We start from the raw sequence: 14290 nt of genomic DNA, 5'->3' as shown, positions 1-14290 counted from the left end.
ATGATCCACTCCCAACAGGCTAATGAGGATAATTAGCGTAATATGGGCATCATGTGTGTTCCAAGCCGGACCCTCTGTCCCACTTAAAAGGTTTCCACATAGAGATATTTGGTTTATGACAGAAAGAGACTGGAACCAAGAGTGTTGGCATGGTTACATCATAGTATGAGCCATCTTGCACCTTTGAGGAAGGTCACTACGGATGCCAAGTTTCAAAGGTAACACTCTTATATTTTCAGAGATATCCTTGATTAAATTACCAATCTTTTAGTGGAACAATTTATGACGTCATCACTTTCTTCATTTGCATAACACAAAAACTTAAATATCTCCTGAACGAAATAAGATTTTTCAAAACGGTAAACGCCATTCTTCTTTATTTGTAAAAGTCTTTCAAATAAGCATCAATTAATTTTTACTTCATAGACACTCGTAAAAATTGTTAAAATACTGGTCTGCAAACAGAAGTCTCAATATTGCAGGCACATTTGATTTTAATTTCCCAAATTGTTTTCAATGACACTAAACATGACATGTTCCTTCGTAACTCAAAGTAGAGCTAGTTTGACTACTGTACTAAGATATTATGTAGTAAACTGACGGTAACAATTAATTATAACAAATTATATCTTAGAAGCAGTACTAGGGTATTTAAGTTTGCATCCTTATTTTTCGCAAGAACCTTTTATCACAGGTCTTTAATTACATGTCTTTTTGAAAATCAGGAAAATGAAGTCCCACGAAAATAAGTAACAATAAGGTAGCTATAAAGAAGTCTATTAAGCCCTTGGAATGCTTAAACAGAGCCTTGACTTTATTTTTTTCTCACTCGCAATAGAAGCATTGCATGATGACAGCAGACACAAACAACAAACAACTGTGAATGAGACTAACTTGCAATAACTTATAAATTATTAGGATGCATGGGATTTTCCCTTAAATAATTATAGCGCCTTTTAGGGAAATTAAGTCGAGTAAGAAGAGAAGTACGATGAGACCTTACTTGTCTGAAGATAACGATATTGTGCTATCTCTTAGGGGTGAACATACAGTGTAATTTGCACTGGAGAGTAACTTTACATGTTCTTAAAGCATGCTTTTATTAATGATTAGAATCTGGTAAAATATTCGGGAAATTTAAGATGTCTTGTCATGATCAAGAAGACCTCAAAAATAGGATAAGTTTTGTAAAGAAATAAAGCAAGTTGGAAATTTTGGAGTCAAGGCTTCTTTTCAGGTGTGCTGACCTGTGACTTGAATGCCAATTTTCTTCTTTTTCCTGTCAGTACACTGTCGAACCACTCCCAAAGAGCAATTCTGTAATACGGACACCTATATTACACCAGGTTAAGAGCCCAGGGGGGGGGGGGGTGCTTGGGATTTTAAGTGACGAGGATGATCAAATAGGGGCAAAAATCCAGACCCAAAAAATCCCTGGGGCTTCCAACATAACCCAAAAAAATCCCTAGATCTAAAAATTGACCCCTTAAAAATCAACAGCAAAACACGTTTGTTTGTACTTAATTCAAAGAACTACGCAGCCAAGGCACCACCACAAATCTTCAGATTGTTTTTAATACCCAAAAACATCCCTACTTAAATAAAAAATTACTTGCCAAATTTTCCTACCCAAAAAAATCCCGGAAACGAAAATTTCAAACCCAAAATATCCGTTCGATCATCCCCGTCACTTGAAACCCCGGGTACCCCCCTGGGGTTAAGAGTAATTGGTTAACTCCCATTTGTACCACTGTGAGTGGGTATGATTTCCAAGCCGTTTTGCCTGGGATAGGGTGTAGTAAGCAGTGTTTTGGCCTAGAATTGGGTATCTTTTTTGTAAAACTAATCATTTGCTTGAAGAATTTAGTCTGGAGTTTTCCACCAGGTTACATTTAAAAATTGGTACAGTATCTTTTCTGACTAACAGCAAAGTGCAATATTAATAAAATTGCCAAAATCTGTATGTTGCTCGGTTAACTGAAATTAGTTAGTTAAATTGACCATAAATTATTGCAGTCATTTCAATGCATTCATCCTTTGTATACACCTGTTGAAGAAATGTTGACGCTGTGAAAAGCACAAACTGTGAATGATAACACTGAATGGCATTCTGGGTTGACAGCCTTGGTAAGCCTAGTGATATTCCTTTTATTGGGGCCTTACGAGCATGATTTATGCATCCTGTCATATTATAATGTTTATTCCGTCACAGATAGGGATTACTTTTTCCGACTTCCCAGTAAACATTTGGGTCACATCGTGCATGGTTTATGTTTTACATGGGTCAACGTTTCTTCAATCAGGTGTAGACGTTCGTTTATCCTTTATGCTAAAAAGGTTAATAAGGCCGTCAGTTTAGAGGCAAGTTCAGTGCAGTTTGAAGACCTGGGTCTTGTGAGACATCATTTGACAGATCATTCACCCAAGGTGATCACAAAAGTGGTCATAGAATTTATGCCTGCACAAGTTTGATCAAATGTACATTTTTATTTAGCAGAGTTTTTCAAAAATTTTGGAATTTGTCAAGCAGATGAAACTTAATGGTTTACAGACCTTACAGAAATTTATTCCATAGGACGTCGAGACAGCCAAACAACATTCTTATGGCTTGCTAAGCATAAAATTTGTTTTGATGGTATTTATTTCAAATTCCAATGCAAAGCCATTTCTGCCAGTTAAAAATACTGTAAAAAGTTGTGACTACAGAATAAAGTTTATTTATTGCCAGTTCACTTGGGTGAATGATATTTGAAAAGCCTTGGTCTTCACACTGTAATGAAGTTGGCTGTAATTCTTTGTAATACCTTTTGTCAGTAGTCCAAAGAGAAAGACAAAATAAGATAAACTGGTTGGTATACATACCGTATTTATTCGATTTTATTAAATTTTTGGACCTTGAGAGTGGGCGCTTATTCGAGGCTGGGTGCTTATCAAATTTTAACCATTTTCTGCAAGTAGTAAGTTTATTTTAACAAGACAATGAGTACTAATAAAACGTGAAGATGTACGTATGTACCAAAGCAGAATTTTAACTGTTCTTTGAAAGTTTCTGTAAAATATTAGAAAACCTGAGAAGTCTCTTAGTAGTATCAAGTCCATTCCAATCTCATTGTCATTAAGGTATACTCAGCTTTTGCACTTCAGTTTTTTTTTTTTTTTTTTTTTTTTGGGGGGGGAGGGGGGTGGGCACTTATTTGAGGCTGGGCGCTTATTAACTTTTCCTACCTACAGGGTGGGCACTTATTCCATGTGGCCGCTTATTCCAGGTTGGGCACTTAATCGAATAAATACGGTAGATCTATGAGGCCTTCCAAGGGGGGTAGCCGTGTCGCAATGTCGCATGTTTCTGAGAACCCATGTCGCCTAGCTAACAGCGGTAAATGTCGCTGTCGTTTTTTACCTCATTGTTTTGCTGTCGCTTCGTTCTCTGTCGCATTTCGGTGCTGTAATGATGTCGCTTTTAAAATGTTCCATGTCGCCAGTTTTCAGGGTCATGTCACTTGTCGCTTTTACCCCTTGGAAGGCCTCATCTATTAAGACAGTGGAGTTAACAGTAGCAGGGCTCGACAAAAACTTGAATTCCAGCTTGCCCATGGGGCAAGTAACTCTCAAATTTTGCTTGCCCGGACACTTTTCCCCCTTGCCCAGGTTCTTAAACTTATTAATAATTCATGAACCCCCCCCCCCCCCAAGGGAACACCAGGGAAATTGTGACCCTATTGGTGAAAACGACCCTAAAGGAAAAGACCATTATACCATTTCATGTTTCAATGCATTTTCAAACATTGAGAATGCATTATGAAAACATTGTCAATGCGTTTTGGAAGATTGACAATGCATTTCAATGACCTCTTCAATGAAATGAAAATTCCGTTGGAAATCATTTCAAAACCGTTGCAAAACATTTGGAATTTATTTTGAGACATTGGCAACACATTTCAACAAATCCAAAAACCATTGAGAACCATTTTGAATCAAATTGTTGATTGGAACAGTTTTTGATGCATTATAATAATTGTTGTTTAATTGCCTTACTTTTTTGTGTGGCTGATTCTATGGAAAGTAAGCAAGGTGAAATGCAAATGGTGAATTTATCACTGTCGTGAAGCCTTGTTCAAAGTAGCCTGCGTGTTTAAGCTTCCTTTAGTTTTTGTAAAAGTTCATTTATAACCTTTGATTACCCATGACAAATAGTAGGCCAAAAATGTACTGCTTTGTTTCAAACATTAACTCGTTGTTTTAATTAGAAATTAAGTTATTTGATGGTTTGCCTGGGCCGTTGTGAGCATGAAAAGTCACTTGCCTGACAGGAAAATCTACTTGTCCCGGACAACCGGACGGGGGTTTTGGTGAGCCCTGAGTAGGTATCAAAATAGGGGAAAATTATTTCTCCCTTATTAGCAATTATTATTTAGTAGTTCTGATTGGCTTCTATTATAGTTGTGAACAGATTTGAGAGTGCATAGGCTCTGAAAATTTTAATATCAGTAAACAATACAATAAAAATTTAAACAAAATTTTACACAAGGTGCTTTATTTCAGACCATCACAGTTATTTGTTCACAAAATAAAATTAGCACAAGCACACAACAGCCCTTCCACAAAGCCATTCACTAAAATTAATGGCATGAATTGATCGCTTGTGGATCACGAATACAGTTTACAGGGCAAACAGGATTAAAAAGGCCATCATCAAGCAGAAAAGACCCATAGCTTCAGACAGGGCAAAGCCTAGAATAGCATATGAGAAAAGCTGTTGCTTGAGGGATGGATTCCTGGCATAACCAATGATCAGACTGCCAAACACTGTACCAATACCAGCTCCACTACCTGTTGCAGAAAGGAAACACAGTTGTTAGTAACATTTGTTGATCACCAGATAGGTTTACATCAAAGCCTGGTACACAAACATAGATCTAGCAAACACCAGCAAATTTTTACACTAAAGCAAACACAGGGAATGTGAAGCGTTGTGAAGGACAACATCCATGATACTTGTGGACAGTTTTTAGAATGGAGTGATGAGTGACAACCAAGTGGTGCACAAAAAAAAAAACTTTTTGAACTTGTGCCTTCATGTGCATGGGGTGCATGTGTTGTGGTGTGTGGCAATCTGGGGGGGGGGGGGGGGAGATTTTGTTGTTGTTTTGTAGTTACCGTTTTATGCCTTTTACACCAAATTTAGTTTTTATTTCAACTCTCTGAGTCAGTATAAATTTGTGGAGTCTTACTGCTACTTAACATGATGTATGCAAACACATTTCCATTACAGACTGATCAGTTACACATTGACAAACACATGCAAGCACAAGAAAATGGGAAATTCTTGAGCTGTATGCACTTGCATTTGTAATTGCTTTACAGACATGAAGGCAAAACTGACAAATTTGCAAGGTAGAGCCATAAAAGAAATTCAACTGACCTGCAACACCTACAGTAGCTGCACCAGCACCAATGAACTTGGCAGCAGAATCAACATCCTGGACTTGAGAACTTGTCTGAAAGCCTCGGCAGGCCATAGCTAACAAGGGAGAGGATGGTACTACAGCCTGGCAAAAATAAAAACAAAACAACTTTTACTCTACAGAACTTTCTTTCAGAATATTCCTAATTGTTGTGTCGCTATTTTAGATTTTATGATGTTTAATGGTTGCTGCTTCTTTTGGAAACAAAGGATTTTTTGTGTGAAAAAAATTGGGCAAACATTACACGTCATAAAATCTAAAATGGCAGCAACGCCATATTTTCATTTTTATTACCATTAAATGTTATTTTTCCCTTTTCCTGTAAAATTTTGAATTTAGTCATTTCGAATAATTCAGCATCAATACATCGAGGTTCCCTTTAATGTGGCAAGTTTCGATGAGGGGATGGAATATCTTGCTGTCAGTTTTTCTGTTGTGAATTTTATTTGTTTTACACAACAACACCTTGAAAAAGAATGGGGAAAGGAAACTTGTACTTCCTCATTAGCTAACATCACATATATTTAATTTTGTGTGGTGATGACTCTTTTCTGGGGGGTGCATTAGGGAAAAATCAACCAGTTTATACCACTAACCTTGCTTTGCAAGTTATCTTTTTGGATACCTGGAAATTAACATATCATGAATGTGAAAACAAATTCTAAAAAAGTCAACAACAGTGACAATTTCCTTGACTACTAAATCCTTGATTAATACATTGTAGTTCAGGCTGATATTATTGGTAAAGGTAAGGTAAAGTCTGCTTGGAGCCTAGTGGCCCATACAGGCCGGAGCTTATCCCGGTTTCCGTAGCATTAAGCGACTCGGAGTATTGCTACTCCCCCCTGGATGGGATGCTAGTCCATCGCAGGGTTACCCCCCAGCAGTAAATTCGCCGGTACCCATTTATACACCTGGGTGGAGAGAGGCACTGTGAGAGTAAAGTGTCTTGCCCAAGAACACAACGCAGCGCCCCGGCCAGGCCTCGAACCCGGGTCGTTCGACTCAGAGGCGAGCGCACTAACCATTAGGCCACCGCGCCTCCCCCAATGTTAAATCTCAATCCAGAATGGTTTAATGCAAGATTCACAAAGATTATGGAAGAAAATCTAAAAGAAGAAAAAGTTCTCTGTACTCTCATTATAGATAGTTTGACAACTCATAAGTAGAGTGTTGATGCAATTCAAATTCAGTGATCACATTCAAACGCTAAAATGTCCATTAATTTAAAAGTGTTCATACAGAAAAAGTTACGTCTAGATCTGCTCAGTTTTCCCATACTTACTAGAGAACTGACTTGATACAACAGCACGAGACAGATTAAACATATTCCTGAAATATAAAAAAAAACAATGTTACAAAAAGGTTATATTAACACAAAAGAAGTACAAAAATATTACAAATTTCTACTACTGAAACCATGCCCACAAAATGGCCTAAAAATTTAGCTTGTTTCAATTACAGTTGCTGTAGTTTTAATAGAGTTAAAAAGAAAAATCAACTAATTTCTGTGAATCATGTGTTCACGCAATAAATGGAGCTCAAGAAATCTCAATAAACTTGCAAATGTGACTAAAATGATGTATATGATGTAAGGTGTTGCAAGTATTGTAACAAAAGTAACCAAAGTTAAGTTGTATGAGTGATGCTAAATAAAAACTTGCAAATGTTCAAAGCATTTTGCATCTGTAAACAAAAGTAGTACTATGCTAGTGATACAGTTATCAATTTTTTAAAAAAAGTGCTGCCCTTACTAACAAATAAAAGCTAACTGCAAGCAAACCGGAGTGGAACTAACCGCAAGCAAACCGAAGTGGAACTAACCGCAGTACGTGGTGCGTTTTTACAATAAATTTGCCGTACATCGCTTTTTATACAGTTTATTGCGCCATTTTGCACGTGCATTTAGACAGTTTTTTTCTGATATAGCGCGAGTCCCTTATAAGTAAGGAAAGCCATATTTTCCATACACATCTTCCCCTGAAACTTCACCATAAAACACCAACAAACCTCTCAAACTATTGCATACTTACTTTTGTGCTGACTGAACATTCTGAAATGACAACAAAAAAAGAAGATAAGTTAGGTATTTTAAATCCAGAACAACACTCACAAACCAAAGGGGAGTAAGCCCTTCTTTGTCTCAATATCAAAATCCAAATTCTCCTCATTAATTCACAGAAATTTCCTATATTACCCATTGGAAGATTCTTTACAAGACAAAATTTTCCACTAGATTAAAAGGTCTTATCAAATCATTTTTTGAATATGCTCCAGCACTGGGATTAAAGTATCAAACATCAATAATGAACATCTATATTGGATGTAAAGTTTAGTATATTGAAATCTCTCTATGAACCCACCCCCAATACTACCAACCAGCAATTCTAATCGTGGTCTCCTTTAAAAATGACAAAATGAGCAGTGTTATTTCCTTTCATAAAGACCACTTTCAAATCTGTGTCTCATTTCTAGTTTTACATTTACCGTTTCTACATTTTACTACGAAGAAATAATCTCTTGTGACACGTGCAACCCGATCTCAAGTTGCACAAGCCGGCGCCGGTTGATGAGTTTTGCGACAAAACTGCTCGAAAATAGAGATCAGTAGTAATCCCAGACAAAAATGCACATCCCTGTCGTATTTTTATGGCTATTTTGTCTAACTTAATACACTTTTCAGGCTACATACCATTGCCAAAGTTTGTGACTGAGGACGAATGGCGGTAGAAAGCGGCCGAGATAGTGCACGACCATTGCCAACCTACAAATATCAAAGCATTTCGATTAATTTACGCGTAAACTTTAACAAAACTTTACAAAATTCACACTTACAATACTCCTAGCGACTGGGGAGGTAAATTTACTGCAAGAAAACATCTTTTTTAGATAACTTCACTGCTGATAAAGCCACGCTCCGTTCTACTTTCCAAGATGGACGGCGAGGAGGGACGCTGCACTGCACTCTGGGATATTCATAGTGATCGCATGGACTTCTGGGATCAGCCTCGCTTAGATGACACTTGGGGCCCGATTCCCGCTGTGGCGGGGACTTGAAATCTGACTTTTTTATAGTCACAACAGTTTTTACCATGTTTACCGCTGCCTGAGTTTCAGCTCATTTATACGTAGCCTCTGTAGCTGGCGATTTCGATGGCGCAAACGGAGGCATAAACGAGTTGCGAAGCCCGCGAACAGGCTCCTTGTCGATTCCTGGTTTTGCGCCAACGACACAGGCCACCCATTATACAGTATGGTTCCTACCGTATCGAAAAAAATAATTTGAGCTGATTTGGTGGCCTTGAAGGTCGTTGCCGTTTTTCCAATGCATAAGATGGGTTTAACGGAAATATCTCTTTCGGGTTTCAGGGAATCCAGAAACGCTTCACTCATCTCATACCGTAAAATTCCGGTTATAAGCCCTGGGTTTATACAACTTCTTAAAGGGGTTTTCTGTGGGCTTATAAGCGGAGGGGCTTATATCCGGGAGGGCTTATAAGCGGAATAATAAAAACTTTTCGAAACGAGCCACGGCAGTGTTGATCGAAATACTTTTTTTAGTTAAAAACTTACAACCGGAACTTTACGGTATACTGCTATGTTTTGCGGTGTTTTGAAAATTTTTGGGTGATTTTTAAGGATTTTAAGGAGGAGATAGTTTTTCTCAAGGGATAAATAAAAATTAGAGAAATAACAGATATTGGAGATTTAATGTGATTTTAAAAGTAGAATTTGAGGTTAAAAATTGGAAGACGGACACCAGACAGTCCCCCGACAACCTAGAGTGCTCCAACCTCGTTCTCTTCTCTCGATCTTGGGGGCGGAGAGAGAGAAACCCTGCATGGGAGCGAGGTTGGGAGTGCTCTTGCGTGGTGGTCAACTGTCCGGTGGTGTTTCAAACAATTTTTTTTCTTCAATCCCTTCTTTAAATCTTCCAATTTGGGTAGAACCTCACCATAAATGGAGAGGGGGAAGCGGTGCGCCGCTAAGAAGAAGGTTGATTTAAAAAGGTATGAAAGCTAAGAAAAGAATAAAAGGCCATAAAATAGAAAAACGTCACTGCACACCACAAAAAGACTTTCTCAGCTCCAAGTTACCTCTGTGTAATTCTTCAAAGTCTATGACATCTTAGTTTCCTTTACTACACTCCTAAAATGGCGTAACAATACAGCATTTGCTTATAATTATATTTCTACAGACTACAGTAATGAAAAGTTCTTATCTCGAGGTCCACGGTGTTGATTATTTGTGGAGTGAATTTTAACACTGAAGAGATTACGAAGTCAGATTTCATGCCGTCATTTAAACTCCGGTAATCAAACAGTTAGATTGTCAGTGCAGTGTCAAGCCTCTGTGTTCGTCAATTTTACGCAATATTGTTTTCCGTCTACAGGAATATTAAAAAGGTTCATTACGGATTGTGCATCTAATAGTTCATTAGAAAAATAATCAAGGGACCTTAATTATTATTACAATAAAGAAAGTTAACGCTTTGAGACAAAAATGAGCGCATTGATTTACGCACACTTATTGCTATTAGAGTCCTATTATTTTGAACATTTTTCTGTGTTTGGAATGAGACTCAAATTTATTCTGCGGAGCTGGTGGTTTCGTTGGCACAAAACAAGGAAAAACGAGCGCCAAAAAAACGACGAAGCTGCGAGAGCCCCATTCCTCTCGCCTGCTCGTTTTTTCCTTGTTGTGTTAACGAAACCACGGATTACGCTGATTAACTTAAATTAAATATTTTTCTTATCTTTGAGCGACCTAGTTCTGTTTTGTATTGCTGTTTGTAATTAAAATTTTGTTGCTGTTACTTTTTCAACATAAAAAGTGATTTCCATTAATTTAATTTTCTTCATTAGGATCATCCTCTGTTTCGTGTTAATCTCCTTTATTTTGAACTATCACGATTTTCCAATTGGTGATAATTTAAGATTTAATAACAACGACATGTAGTTTCCTACGGGGGTATCTTGGCATAGTTTTTTTACTGTACTTTTTTATTAGAATCAAATGAACATATCTGATTGGCTGTTCCCAGGGTAACAAATCTGACGTCACGAGAGAACTGCTATTTATACCTAATCGTACCTTTTTGGTACGCTTCGGCGGCTTACCGTTCCCAAATTCGCAAGTAGCCAATCAGAAGCGCGATCTACTGTCCTGATATCCTACGATATCAAGTCACTGACCTGATATGCCACCATATCACGGTCACTTTGAATTAAAGTAGTGTTTCCGTGCGATGAATTGAAAAGAGGTTTTACCAATAAAACAGAAACGAGTATTTTTAATTAGCTGGTGTTTACCGGTCGTAAAATGAGAAAACTTTCCCGCCAAAACTAAACTTGAGCGCGCTCGCCAATTGCGCGATGTTTGCCGACGAGTACTGAAACATTCACACTGAAACAATGGAGTCGGAGTTTCCAAATTTTTCGCTAAATTTGGATTTTGAAAATTTAGGGAATGAAACTCCAAACAAACGAGTAAAAAAATGTAAGAAGGGGACTTGATAGCCGTGTTGAAGACCAAAAAAGTATCAATACAAGCAGGTCAACACATTTTGTACTACGTGTCTGGCAAGCATGTCTTCAACAGATCGAATAATATCACCGGATTTTTGGCTGAATTTGGGTACGGTAAATACCTAATAGTACCTTTTTGGTACGCTTCGGCGGCATATCAGGCTCGTTTGGTCTCACCATGGGTATTTTGGCTCGACTGCGTCTCGCCAAAATACGAACCATGGCTCGACCAAACTCGCCTGATATGCCGCCGAAGCGTACCAAAAAGGTACGATTAGGTATAAATATCAGGCGAGTTTGGTCGAGCCATGGTTCGTATTTTGGCGAGACGCAGTCGAGCCAAAATACCCATGGTGAGACCAAACGAGCCTGATATGCCGCCGAAGCGTACCAAAAAGGTACTATTAGGTATTTACCGTACCCAAATTCAGCCAAAAATCCGGTGATATTATTCGATCTGTTGAAGCCATGCTTGCCAGACACGTAGTACAAAATGTGTTGACCTGCTTGTATTGATACTTTTTTAGTCTTCAACACTTTTATCAAGTCCTCTTCTTACATTTTTTACTCGTTTGTTTGGAGTTTCATTCCCTAACTTTTCAAAATCCAAATTTAGCGAAAAATTTGGAAACTCCGACTCCATTGTTTCAGTGTGAATGTTTCAGTACTCGTCGGCAAACATCGCGCAATTGGCGAGCGCGCCCAAGTTTAGTTTTGGCGGGAAAGTTTTTCTCATTTTACGACCGGTAAACACCAGCTAATTAAAAATACTAGTTTCTGTTTTATTGGTTAAACCTCTTTTCAATTCATCGTACAGAAACACTACTTTAATTCAAAGTGACCGTGATATGGTGGCATATCAGGTCAGTGACTTGATATCGTAGGATATCAGGACAGTAGATCGCGCTTCTATATGGCTACTTGCGAATTTGGGTACGGTAAGACAAAATAACAAGCACTCCACTGATTCGTTCAGTTAATTTACAATAGTCAAAATATATTTAAACTCTGACAGTCCACATTGCTTGACAAAATGTTATTTATCTTGTTTTCTACCTCTATTTTATGCAAACCTCAATACGTGAATTTCGGTGCAAAAAGCTAATACTGGCTTTGTTAAGGTAACTGACACAATTCAGTGCGCATAGTTTGAATTCACTACATATATATCATCGATTTTTGTTTTCAAAAGATCTAAAATAATTTCAAAACAAAATAATTGCTTGTGTTATATATATTTTACAAGAATGACAATAAAATCATATAGGTGCAACTTCCTCTTTTCAAATCAATTACAGTTCATCTGAGTGTTTGTCTTTCTTTTTGGTTTCTGAAGCTGGTTTGGATGCGCTAGCCTCATTTTCAGATTCGATTTCCTCTACACTTTCCTCGCCAGTTTCTGATGTGTGAGCCCCTGCTCCCATCTCCGCTGATTTTTGACCATGTGCGGCGCTGGAATTTTGACCATCACTCGCGCCCGCGATTTCAGGGTGTTCACCGTAGCCAACATCCATAGCTATTCCTTCCATCACTTCCTTTCCGTAAATTTCTTCCAGTTTCTTTATAGCAGATGGGTAATGTTCTTCGGGAACAATGCTCTCAAAAATGTCTGACATGAGAACTTCTCGTTCTTTGAGAAATTTTTCATCCGTCATCGCACCGTCGAAGAAAGAGGTCAGTAAATCTAGTGCAGTCTCCCATGTCATGGGCTCCCAGTCCAGAAGAATTTTGGCCTTGCTGATATCAAGGGGACCTTTTGTAACCGTAGGATAGGAGTACCACGTCACATCATCTTCGGAGAGAAATTCGAGCTCGTCAATTCCCAGCTTATCGGCTATATTTCGGAGGAGTTCTTTCAGAGTAAAATGTTCGTTAAACGCCACGTTGATAGCTTGATTGTGAGCTGCGGGACCAACATCCAGGACTTTCTCGATCGCTTTCGCCGCATCCTCCACGTGAATGAGACTAAACTTTACCTCCGAAACACCGCTGGGCATATGTACTGGATGTTTGATTTCCTTGTGGATGCGTATCCACAGCTGATAGGTCCAAAATCGGAAGGAACTGTCACGTGGTCCGATCACATCCGGGAATCGCAACGCCACATATGGAAGGCCACTAGATTTCCTTTCCTCTTCTAGAACCTCTTCACAAGCTAATTTATCGTGGCCATATTTTTCCTCTCTCTTAAGTTCCAGGCGTTTTTTTCCGCTCTTCGGTCGAACTGCATCTTCTTCAGCGCTAGACCCGGAGTGCGATTTCTCGCAGACTTCGTAAATGGAATCAGTACTGATGTAAATGTAGACACCGACTCGGTCTCGCAGCAAATCGACCACCTGTTTTATCTGCCTCGCGTTGTATGAACTGAAATCGATTACAGCATCGTAGTTTCCGGAAGTTAACAATTCCTCACAGTCGAGTTTTAGCAGTTTGTCTCGATCGCACCTTAAATGCGCTTTTACGAATGGTTTGATGCGCTCTTCTGAATCGAAGTACCAATTCCCTCGGTTCACAATGGTAATCTCATCTCCTCTGTCCAGAAGTCTTCGTACAGTTTCGCTTCCAATGAAACCGTTTCCACCGAAAACCAGAATTTTTCGACCACTCGATTTTGCGCCATCTTCATTCTCATCCTCGCCGTTTTGTGCGCCGCGCGCAAATTGAATATAGCATAGAATACATGCTAAAAGCAATAATAACTCTCTGAGCACGTTAATCTCCATTTTCTCATTAAAGGATTACATCTAAATGACCCTATATCGCTGTAAAAGTCTTTTAGTAACGGAAAAAGAACAATTCACAGGTGTGTTTGTTTTGTAAGAGAAACGAAAGCGATCCAGCCAGTGAAATGAACGCACGTTGTTTGCCTTCAGTTTACTGATGAATAAAATTATCCTACGACCTTTTGAGGTGCAATCTAGACAGTGATACTTGCTGAATGAGGTTTACGTGTCGATTTTTCAATAATTTGGCTTGTACAAATTGTTATTTCAGTAGTCGTTGTTTAAACTTCACAGCTGTTTTCAGGTGTAGGTAGATTTATGCGGAAGGAAAGTTTTATTCACAATTACACTGCTGTTTTAACCGGTCTTTCAGGCACATAAACGAACGATTCTACGTTGCGTGAAGAATAGAGGAAGGCTGAAAAACATATATAGTAAGATGATTATAGACACTGCTAATTATTCTTTTGATAAATGGGATTAAAACGAGAAACTAAAGAATTGAATTTTGCTAAGTGTGCTTTGCTAATGCTAATTCGCTATTCTGGATCTTAACAGCTGGATTGCCCCACAT

The 14290-nt window shown here is 38.5% G+C and overlaps 2 protein-coding genes across 2 annotated transcripts; both read right to left on the bottom strand.

Annotated features, from left to right (window-relative positions):
* Positions 1–4506: 4506 nt before the first annotated feature.
* On the bottom strand, positions 4507–8429 carry LOC144659751 (ATP synthase lipid-binding protein, mitochondrial-like). The gene is made up of 7 exons (XM_078520247.1): positions 8301–8429; positions 8158–8229; positions 7499–7518; positions 6751–6797; positions 6062–6090; positions 5423–5549; positions 4507–4830 (listed from the first exon to the last, which is right to left on the bottom strand). The coding sequence occupies exons 1-7, from the start codon at positions 8343–8345 to the stop codon at positions 4661–4663; spliced, it is 510 nt and encodes a 169-aa protein (XP_078376373.1). The 5' UTR covers positions 8346–8429; the 3' UTR covers positions 4507–4660.
* Positions 8430–11324: 2895 nt separating this feature from the next.
* Positions 11325–13742, bottom strand: LOC144660177 (uncharacterized). Its single transcript, XM_078520770.1, has one exon. The coding sequence runs from the start codon at positions 13714–13716 to the stop codon at positions 12286–12288; it is 1431 nt and encodes a 476-aa protein (XP_078376896.1). The 5' UTR covers positions 13717–13742; the 3' UTR covers positions 11325–12285.
* Positions 13743–14290: the final 548 nt, after the last annotated feature.

The sequence above is a fragment of the Oculina patagonica genome, chromosome 7 (genome assembly GCF_052425735.1).
Source record: "Oculina patagonica isolate OP01 chromosome 7, crgOcupat, whole genome shotgun sequence".
Taxonomy (NCBI): Eukaryota; Metazoa; Cnidaria; class Anthozoa; order Scleractinia; family Oculinidae; genus Oculina; species Oculina patagonica.
The sequence above is the reverse complement of the archived record's forward strand: the minus strand, read 5'-3'. Positions and strand labels throughout refer to the sequence as shown.

What these genes read in the sequence shown, in the direction of transcription:
- LOC144659751 (XM_078520247.1), bottom strand. Translation starts at nt 8,345, where the DNA reads ATGTTTTCTTGCAGTAAATTTACCTCCCCAGTCGCTAGGAGTATT. An exon ending in AGTCACAAACTTTGGCAATG is followed by an intron (nt 7,519 to 8,157) that starts GTATGTAGCCTG and finishes TTGTCATTTCAG; the next exon opens with AATGTTCAGTCAGCACAAAA. An exon ending in AGCTACTGTAGGTGTTGCAG is followed by an intron (nt 4,831 to 5,422) that starts GTCAGTTGAATT and finishes TTTCTGCAACAG; the next exon opens with GTAGTGGAGCTGGTATTGGT.
- LOC144660177 (XM_078520770.1), bottom strand. Translation starts at nt 13,716, where the DNA reads ATGGAGATTAACGTGCTCAGAGAGTTATTATTGCTTTTAGCATGTATT.